General features: G+C 34.5%; 1 protein-coding gene across 1 annotated transcript; it reads left to right on the top strand.

Moving 5' to 3' along the window:
• The first annotated feature begins 4031 nt into the window (after window positions 1-4031).
• On the top strand, window positions 4032-4967 carry LOC122912733 (olfactory receptor 6F1). The gene has a single exon (XM_044258891.1). It carries the CDS (start codon window positions 4032-4034, stop codon window positions 4965-4967), a length of 936 nt encoding a protein of 311 aa, XP_044114826.1.
• The last annotated feature ends 5561 nt before the right edge of the window (window positions 4968-10528 follow it).

The following is a 10528-nucleotide window of genomic DNA, read 5'->3' as shown; positions in this document are numbered from 1 at the left end:
AGAAATAAAAATACATTTTTTCAGAAATTGTTAGAATCCATTGAATATTTGCATTTTCTAAAAACTTGCACAAAGAGGAAAGATCTGCATAACATTTCTAAGCCTAGAGAAATATTCCTTTCCTCTTCCATGTAAATCTTCATTTAATTATAGTTATTTAAATCAAATGCTTGAAAATAATTTGAAACCACCATTTAGAAAGATCTTCTCTTCTCGACCTAGCCATAATTACCCGAGAGAGTATTAAATTGTCACCATATCCCATAAGATTCTTGTACACATAAGCAATTACTTAATAGCAAATTGTTTACAGTATGGAGCTCATTAAGTGGAAGATTGGGATTGAAAAAATGTAAAACACCTACACTAAAGTTGAATGTAGCTAAGACAGGATTGGATCAGAAGGAAAGGAAAAAATAACATAGATTAAGAACAAATTTCAAAAGCTGTGGAAGATCGAGCTCATCAAACAGTACTGAATAATGAGAGAAAATTGTGAAAATTTTAAGATAACAAAATGAAAAAGAAGAAGGGAGATAAAAGGATTGAAATAGAAATACAGTATTTTAAAATTGATAATATTATGGAATAAAAAAGCAGGGAAAATATAAGGTACAAAGACAGAGTTTAGGGATATTATATATACACCAAAAAGAATTATAACTGGGTAAGTGAACGGGGTTATTCTGTACTTCCTGTGTTCTATCCAATACCTGGTCACTGAATGGGTGAATATGTTATCACAGATTTGTTCCACAATATATAATCATCATAGGACTTAATTAATAACTAAAATTTCCTGTGACTCAGAAACAATGTAATGAAGTTATTTTTGCTAAATATTGCATTTTTGTATGAAAACCAATTGTTTTTAAGGATTAAAAATCATTTTTCAAATGTAAGAAATTAGAATTCTTTTTAAACTGTCATTAAATTGTTTAAAACTCAAATTCTTTTTTAAAAAAGAATCAACTGGTTAGTTAATTGAAAAACTCAAAAAGTCATTTATTTAAAAACAGTGAATCAAAAACTATTTCTCTTAGATTGTATAAACTTTGTCATTTGTCCATAGTCCCCTGTTTTCCTATTTAGAATCAGTACTAAGAATACTCAAATATACAGCAATATAAGCAAATTTTAAAATGTGGGGCATAATCACCACATTCTTCAATTAAGTAAGTATTGTTAGTTCATGATATCTGACACATTCAGCAATATAATTTGAAACCAAATCTGATAGTGCCATTTTGTAATATGGTGATGATGTTCAGTTTATTCTCTAATCTGTATCCATCACAATCTGATTTTTAAATTTTGAAAATGGAAAATAATATAATTATTTTATTTACATTACCTACTAATTTAAGATAAAATTATTTCATACTAATAGATTTTAGAATACTATTGACCAATGATTATATTTGAATATAAATAAAAATATAATTTATTTGAACCTGTCAGATACCATAGAGACCTATTTAAAAACAGTCTCTGAAAGCAACAGCTCCTACATGCTAAGGCTTTGCTGTTGAACTCACAGAATTTACAGTCCCAGCTCCACCTGGGATAGCTTCTCTAGCTTCCATGTTTTTCAGTTTACTCATCTTTAAAACTAGTAGAATCATAATAGAATCAAAGTAATACAATTTACAAAGATCATGTTAGATAATAAGTTAATGATTTCCAAGAAAGCCTTCACTATAGGTTGGCTACTTTTAGCTGTTTCATAAATTTATATCTATATGTCAGCTTCTTGACTACATTTTTAGTTACATATCTAAGATATTAACAATGTCCATGAGTTCTTTGATCAAGAAAAATTCTTACATATATTGATTGGCTATGAATGATACAGATGTTGGATATAAAAACCTTTTAAAATTTATTTTCAGTGTTCCAGAATTCATTGTTTATGCACCACACCCAGTGCTCCATGCAACACATGTCCTCCATAATACCTGGTGGTAGGTATTATGTAGGATATAGTAACTTTAAGAAATATGTGAAAATCTGGGCGCCTGGGTGGCTCAGTGGGTTAGGCCGCTGCCTTCGGCTCAGGTCATGATCTCAGGGTCCTGGGATCGAATCCCACATCGGGCTCTCTGCTCAGCAGGGAGCCTGCTTCCCTCTCTCTCTCTCTGCCTGCCTCTCTGTCTACTTGTGATCTCTGTCAAATAAACAAATAAAATCTTTAAAAAAAAAGACATATGTGAAAATCATTATATAGTGTATTTGCTGATGAGAAACTTTTCTCTATATTTCTCATTGAACTGTCTCATCCTTAAATTCTAATTTAAGATATGATTATTTTCTTTATTAGAATAATTAATTAAATCTAGATCCTTTACTACTTAGTGAACAGGAGAGAGTCATGTGATCACCCTGTTCTTCATATTCCATATATACTAGATTCTCCTCAGATTAGAGTCCTCAGTAAGTGATGCTTTCTGTAAGTTTGTGTGCCATGAAGAATCACAGGGCTGACCCAAGATGACTGAATTAGAATGTATATTTTGATATCACCTTCAAGTAATCCACACATCCATTGGAATTTGGGATTACTGCTCTAGAGGACTTTGAAGTCCCATTCTGCCATAAATGAGGTACACCTACATTATGGACCCATTTTCTTTGTAGACCCACTTGTAGTATAAATATGCTTGTTGACTTTAGATACATGTAATTAGTCTGATAAGATTTGTGGAATTAATATTTCTCTTGGAGGGTGTAAAAGTGTAATATTTCATCATATTAAGATGAGGAAAAGGGACATTCTTTCATTAGGGAATGTAAAGACTAAAGATGCCAAAGTCTACTTGGACTTTGTTCAGATTTTCCTTCTCAAGTGTAAGTGTAAGTTTTAGTCACCTGCATGTTTGACAGTAAGGGCTCCCAATTTATCTTCTAATTTATAGATTCTCTTCTTAAAAAGAAGCATTCAGAAATGGATTATACAGTTTAAAGTAATTTATTTAATGGTTAACATAAGTGAAAAGTGATGGTCTTAATGATAAAGAGAAAAATATTTTGTATATCTGAAATAAAAAATGACTTAATTAATATTATTTTCTATATAGTAAAAATGATCACCATCATCATTATTTTTCTGGGAATTAAGGACTGCACTTGTCATGAGCACCAGATGTTATATGAAAGTATGGAATTACTAAATGCTACACCTGAAACTAATATCACACTCTGTGTTAACTGGAATTTAAATAATTCTTTTTCAGAAAATAACTAGTTTCAAAGTAATTTTTTGCTTTTAGGCTGTTCTCAGTATAATCAGTCCAAATCAGTATCAAGATGTCTTAGAGGCAGGAAGCAGTTGCCTTAAATGCCTTGTCCAATATGGAAATACTTTTAGTGTAAAAGAAGGTATCACATTAATAAGTTTAAACATGAAATTTTCAAGGTTAGAGAAGACAAAATTAAATTTACAATAATTTAAAACATTTTATTGTTTATTTCTGAACATTATTTTTAAAGTCAGAGATTAAAATTAGAAGACCAGTTCAAAAGTTGTGTCAAATGTGAAAGTGACTAGAACCTACATTTGAGACACAAGACAAAAATAAAAGAAAAATACATATTTTCATTTAAGGACCAGCCAGAAAGAATCTAGTTAAAAATTAGTGAATTGTGTCAACATGAAGCACTTATCCTTTTGTGTGTTTGGTGTAATCTGTGGCTGTGCTTGAGCATGTCCAGAAAAGGATGATGCAGGTCCAAAGATTGGGTTTGAATCTTAGATCTGAAGTGTAACAATGGGTGCAATCTTTGCAAAAATGCTAAAATGCTTCACATGTAAGTCTTTTCAACCACCAACTGCTAATAAATAGCACATATATCTCCATACTATTAAATTTATTGATATTAATCATATACAGAACAGGCACCCAACATATGTTAGACTGTCAGTTTACATTCAGTTACTGAAGCATACTCATAAATCCTTTTTATTACTCTAGGACTGTGTGTTTGGAACAAAAGCCTCAGTGTGTGGCCTCTGTTTACCCGTATACCTCAATATGTCTTCAATGGGCCCAGACAATGCAACTCTCCGCCAGGATTTTCTCCTCCTTGGATTTCCAGGGTCCCAGTTCCTTCAGCTCTCTCTTTTTATGCTTTTTCTGGTGATGTACATCCTCACAGTGAGTGGTAACATGACTATTTTGATGTTGGTTACTACCTCCCACCAGCTACATACCCCTATGTACTTCTTTTTGAGCAATCTTTCTTTCTTGGAAATTTGGTATACCACAGCTGCGGTCCCCAAAGCCCTGGCCATCCTTCTGGGGAGAAGTCAAACCATATCATTTACTGGCTGCCTTTTGCAGATGTACCTTGTTTTCTCACTGGGCTGCACAGAGTATTTCCTACTAGCAGCCATGGCTTATGACCGCTATCTGGCCATCTGCTATCCTCTACACTATGGGGCCATCATGAGCAGCCTGCTCTCAGCACAGCTAGCCCTAGCATCCTGGCTGTGTGGTTTTCTGGCTATTGCAGTGCCCACAACCCTCATAAGCACCCTATCCTTCTGTGGCCCTCGCACAATCAACCACTTCTTCTGTGACATTGCACCCTGGATCACCCTAGCTTGCACCAGCACACAGGCAGTGGAAATCGTGGCCTTTGTGATTGCTTCAGTGGTCATACTGAGTTCATGCCTCATCACCCTGGTTTCCTACATCTTCATCATCAGCACCATTCTCAGAATCCCTTCAGCCAGTGGCAGGAGCAAAGCCTTTTCCACATGCTCTTCACATCTCACTGTGGTGCTCATCTGGTATGGGTCTACGATCTTTCTTCATGTCCGCCTCTCAATCAAAGAGGCCTTGGATCTGACCAAAGCCGTGCATGTGCTGAACACCGTGGTGACTCCAGTTCTAAACCCCTTCATCTACACTCTCCGTAACAAAGAAGTAAGAGAAACTCTGCTGAAGAAGTGGAAGGGAAAATGATCAGATCCTAATAAAACAGAACTCTAAATTATCTTCTTATCTCCCCAGTTAAGAATATGGAGGAAAAAGGAAAATGTTCCTTGATACAGGAGAGAAAAAAAAAAACTGAAGGGGAAGAAAAAAAAGCTGCATATACTTGCTCTACTTTTTAAATATATGATTGGAAATGGAGTTCTCAATATAAGTACACCAGACTCTTTCAGGGGAAAAAATGTGTACACTGAGTTAGATTTGTCCTTCACTTTCTTTTTTTCATTTTTTAAAAATTACTGTTGTTTAAAAAAAAATTACTGTTATTTTTTATTATGTTATGTTAGTCACTATACAGTATATCATTAGTTTCTGGTTGCAGTGTTCCAAGATTCATTGTTTATCTATAACACCCAGTGTTCCATGCAATTTGTGCCCTGTTTAACACCTTACTTTCCTTTTTTTAATTTAAATTTAATTAACTGACATATAGTACATCATTAGCTTTTGATGTATTGTCCAATGATTTTCGAGTTGTGTTTAATACCCAGTGGTTCTCACATCACATGCCCTCCTTAATACCCACCTGGTATTAACAAGTAGTAACACCTTGTTACTACAATCCTCCCACTTCTGTAACTCTCATATTGTTTTCAGAGTCCAGAGTGTTTCATGGTTTGTCTCCCTCTCTGATTTCTTCCCATTCAGTTTTCCTTCCCCTCAGCTATGGTCCTCTGCCCTATTACTTATAGTCCACATATGAGTGAAACCATATGATAATTATCTTTCTCTACTAGACTTACTTTACTTAGCATGGTTCCATCCAATTCCTTCCATGTTGATGCAAATCGTAGGTATTCATCCTTTCTGAAGTCTGAGTAATATTGCATTGTATATATAAACCATATCTTCTGTATCAATTCATCAGTGGAAGGGCAGCTCATCTCCTTTCACAGTTTGGCTATTTTGAACATCACTGCTATGAACTTTGGGGAGCATGTTCCCCTTCTTTTTACTACATCTGTTTCTTTGGAATAAATACCCAGTAGTGAAAATTCTGGGTCATAGTGTAACTCTATTTTTATTTTTTTTAGTAATTTCTGTTCTGTTCCAGAGTAACTGCATCAGCGTGCATTTTCATCAACAATTTAAGAAGGTTCATCTTACTCCACATCCTTGCCAAAATTTTCTGTTTACTGTCTTGTTAATTTTGGCCATCTTGTATAAAGTGGTATCTCATTGTGATTTTGATTTGTATTTCCCTGATTACAAGGGTTGTTGAACTTTTTTATGTATTATCCATTTATATGCCTTCTTTGGAGAAGTGTGTGTTCATAACTTCTATACACTTCATGATTGGATTAGTGTGTGTGTGTGTGTGTGTGTGTGTGTGTATGTGTGTGTGTGTGTGTGTTGAGTTTGAGAAGTCCTTGACTTTCATTTATAAAACTAGGTACTCATGAGAAGAGTGTATGACTAAATAAACTTTAAATTATTGTCCCTTTTAAATTTTGCCTTGATCATGTAAGTAAAATTTTGATAACTGTACTTGGAAAATATGAAGTATGAGAAATAGGAAAATGTTGAATTGTTAAAAAGATAACTGAAATTATAGTGTACTATTATTTCAACATACTGTTTTCTGGATAAAATACAGTAAAACAAGTATATATAAAATGATAACTATCTTGTGTCACGTTTGTTTAACAAGGATAGTTAACAAAACAATCTAAAAAACAGGTGTTTTTAATGTGAAAAGTAGATAAAAAGGACTGCAAGAGGGTTTGAAAAAAAAAATAGAAGTCCCTTACATAACGTTTTGTCTCTAGAAAAGAAAAGAAAAATAAAATACTAATTCTAATTGTTATCATGTCACCAAGGTTAGAATATTCAGTGGCTTCAGTGGAAAACAACTACAGGAAAAAAATGTGATAATTATTTGGATTCCCCTGATCCTGTTTCTTAGGGAGCAAGACACTTTTTAACCATCAACCTATCAAATATTCATTTACCTCTCCTTATCCCATTTTCCATGCCTGTGTATTAGAAGCAGCAAAGAAGGGCTTGGCAGGCTGACCCGGTCTGGATACATTCTACATTGACTTACACACATAAAAAATATGTGCTTCTCAAAGGAGAAAAGCCTGTGAAATTGAGTAGAAGCTACCCCTTAGATTCTCTCTTTTTTAAAATTAACATATAATGTATTATTTGATTCAGGGGACAGGTCTATGATTCATCAATCTTACACAATTCACAGCACTCACCATAGCACATACTATCCCCAAAGTCCATCACCCAGCAACTCAATCCCTCTCACCCCTTCCCTTCCAGTAGGCCTCAGTTTATTTCCTGAGAATGAGTCTCTTATAGTTTGTCTCCTTCTCTCATTTCAACTTGTTTCATTTTTCCCTCCCTTACCCTAAGATCTTCTGTCTTGTTTTTCAATTTCTTCATATCAGTGAGATCATATGAAACTTGTCTTTCTCTGATTGACTTATTTCTCTTAGCATAATACCCTCTAGTTCCATCTACATCCTTGCAAATGGCTAGATTTCGGGGTTTTGATGATTGCATAGTATATAATTTTATCCAGGCTCTTTCCATTGTTTGGCTATTGTGGACCTTGATTCTATAAAATTGGGGTGCACGTGCTTCTTCAGATCACTACATTTGTATATTTAGGGTAAATAAGCAGTAGTACAATTGCTACGCTCTATATTCTGTTTATTTGTGCTATTTGGAAACTTTTTTGAATTCCCACTCAAAAGTGAAGTGGTAGGAGGATAAAACAAGAAGACCATATATTTGAATGGAATATGATAAAATATTACATTGTGAGAGAGAAATTTTTGAAAACTGTGTTGAAAGTTTGCCACTTGAAATTTTTGAAAACTATGTTGAAAGTTTGTCACTTGAAGTACCATAATGAAATGATGTACATGTAATCCAATTTATTTTAGTTACTGTGAGCATGTGTTTCAAATACAAAAAATTTCTAAGCTTTGAAAATTCAAAAAAAAAACCCCACAAAAGATTGCACAGAAATGTTTTTGTTTGTGGTGATGGTATCGTATGTACAGGAACATGTACAAAATAATCAGTTTGTATATATTAGATGTATCTTTTCTGTTTTTGTATCAATTATACTTCAGTAGAGCTAAAAAAAATTCCTAATTTACTTTTTGGGGATTTCCAAGAACCACTATTTTTAACAAGTATCAGAATTCTAGCAATTCCGGATCTCTTCTGATTCCATATAAATTTTAGGATTATTTGCTCCAGCTCTTTGAAAAGTACCAGTGGAATTTTGATCAGAATGGCATTAAAAGTATAGATTGCTCTAGGCAGTATATCTTGGTGCTCTAGTGAATGGAATCGATTCTCTAATTTCCCTTTCTGTATTTTCATTGTTAGTGTATAAGAAAGCCACTGATTTCTCTACATTGACTTTGTATCCTGCAACGTTCCTGAATTGCTGTTTGAGTGCTAGTAGTTTGGGGGTGGACTCTTTTGGGTTTTTTTTATAAAGAATCATGTCATCTGTGAAGAGATAAAGTTTGACTTCTTCATTGCCAATTTGGATACATTTTATTTCTCTTTGTTGTCTGATTGCTGTTGCTAGGACTTCTAATTCTATGCTGAACAAGAGTGGTGAGAGTGGACAACCTCGTCGTGTTCCTGATCTCAACAAGAAGGCTGCAAGCTTTTCCCATTGAGGATGATATTTGCTGTGGGTCTTTCATAGATAGATTTTATGATGTTCAGTAACGATCCCTCTATCCCTATATTTTGAAGCGTTTTAATCAGGAACAGATGCTGGATTTTGTCAAATGCTTTTTCTGCATCAATTGAGAGGACTATATGAGTCTTCTCTCTTCTCTTATTGATTTGTTCTCTCATATTGATTGATTTGCGAATGTTGAACCATCCTTGTAACCCAGGGATGAATCCCACCTGGTCATGTGGATAATCTTTTTAATGTGCTGTTGGATCCTGTTGGCTAGGATCTTGTTGAGAATCTTAGCATCCATATTCATCAGTGATTTTGGACTAAAATTCTTCTTTTTGGTAGGGTCTTTGCCTGTTTTGAGGATCAGGGTAATGCTGGCTTCATAGAAAGAGTCTGGAAGTTTTCCTTTTGCTTCAATTTTTTGAAACAGCTACAGGATAAAAGGTGTTATTTCTTCTTTGAAAGTTTGGTACATTCCCCAGGGAATCCAACAGGTCCATGGTTCTTGTTTTTGGGAGTTTATTGATCACTGCTTCAATCTCGTTACTATATATCGGTCTATTCAGGTTGTCGATTTCTTCCTGGTTCAATTTTGGGAGTTTATAGTTTTCCAGTAATGCATCCGTTTCATCAAGTTTGTTAAGCTTATTGGCATATAACTGTTGATGATAACTTCTGATGATTGTTTCTACTTCTTTGGTGTTAGTTGTGAACTCTCCCTTTTCATTCATAATTTTATGAAATTGGGCTTTCTCTCTTTTCTTTTGGATTAGTGTGGCTGGTGGCTTATCGATCTTATTGATTCTTTCAAAAAACCAACTTCTAGTTTCATTGATACGTTCTACTGTATCTTTGGTTTCTACCTCATTGATATCAACTCTATTCTTGATTATTTCCCTTCTTATGTGTGGAGTTGGTTTGATTTGTTGTTGATTCTCCACTTCTTTAAGGTGTAGAGATAGCTGCTGTGTTCTGGATTTTTCGATTTTTTTTGTGGGAGGCATTGATGGCTATGTATTTACCCCTTAAGACCTCCTTTGCTGTATCCCATAGGTTTTGGACCGAAGTGTCTTCATTCTAATTGATTTCCATGAATTGTTTCAGTTCTTCTTTGATCTCCTGGTTGATCCAAGCATTCTTAAGCAAGGTGGCCTTTAGCTTCCAGGTGTTTGTGTTCCTTCAGAACTTTTCCTTGTGATTAATCTCCAGTTTCAAAGCATTGTGATCTGAGAATATGCAGGGAATAATCTCAGTATTTTGGTATCAGTTAAGTCCTGATTTGTGACCCAGTATTTGTTCTATTCTGAGAAGGTTCCATGTGCCCTTGAGAAGAATGAATATTCTGTTGTTTTAGGGTGGAATGTTCTGTATATATCTATGAGGTCCATTTGTTCCAATGTGTCATTCAATGCTCTTGTTTCTTTATTGATTTTCTCCTTTGATGATCTGTCTATTTCTCAGAGAGGCGTGTTAAGATCTCCTTCGATTAGTGTATTCATATCAATATGACTATTTATCTTGATTAACAGTTTTCTTATGTAATTGGCTGCTCCCATATTGGGTCATAGATATTTACAATTGTTAGATATCTTGGTGGATAGTCCCTTTAAGGATTATGTAGTGTTTTTCTGTACTTCTAACTACAGTCTTTAGTTTAAAATCTAATTTATCTGATATAAGAATCACTACCCCAGCCTGCTTTTGAGGCCCATTGGAATGAAAAATGCTTCTCCATCCCTACAATTTCAGTTTGGGTGTATCTTTAGGTTCAAAATGGGTCTCTTGTAGACAGCATATGGATGGGTCCTGTCGTTTTATCCAATCTGCAACCCAGTGCCATTTTATGGGCACATTTAGG

This window comes from Neovison vison, chromosome 1 (assembly GCF_020171115.1).
Source record: "Neovison vison isolate M4711 chromosome 1, ASM_NN_V1, whole genome shotgun sequence".
NCBI lineage: Eukaryota > Metazoa > Chordata > Mammalia > Carnivora > Mustelidae > Neogale > Neogale vison.
Note: the sequence above shows the minus strand (reverse complement) of the source record. Positions and strands in the feature narration are given on the sequence as shown.

What these genes read in the sequence shown, in the direction of transcription:
- LOC122912733 (XM_044258891.1), top strand. Translation starts at nt 4,032, where the DNA reads ATGTCTTCAATGGGCCCAGACAATGCAACTCTCCGCCAGGATTTTCTC.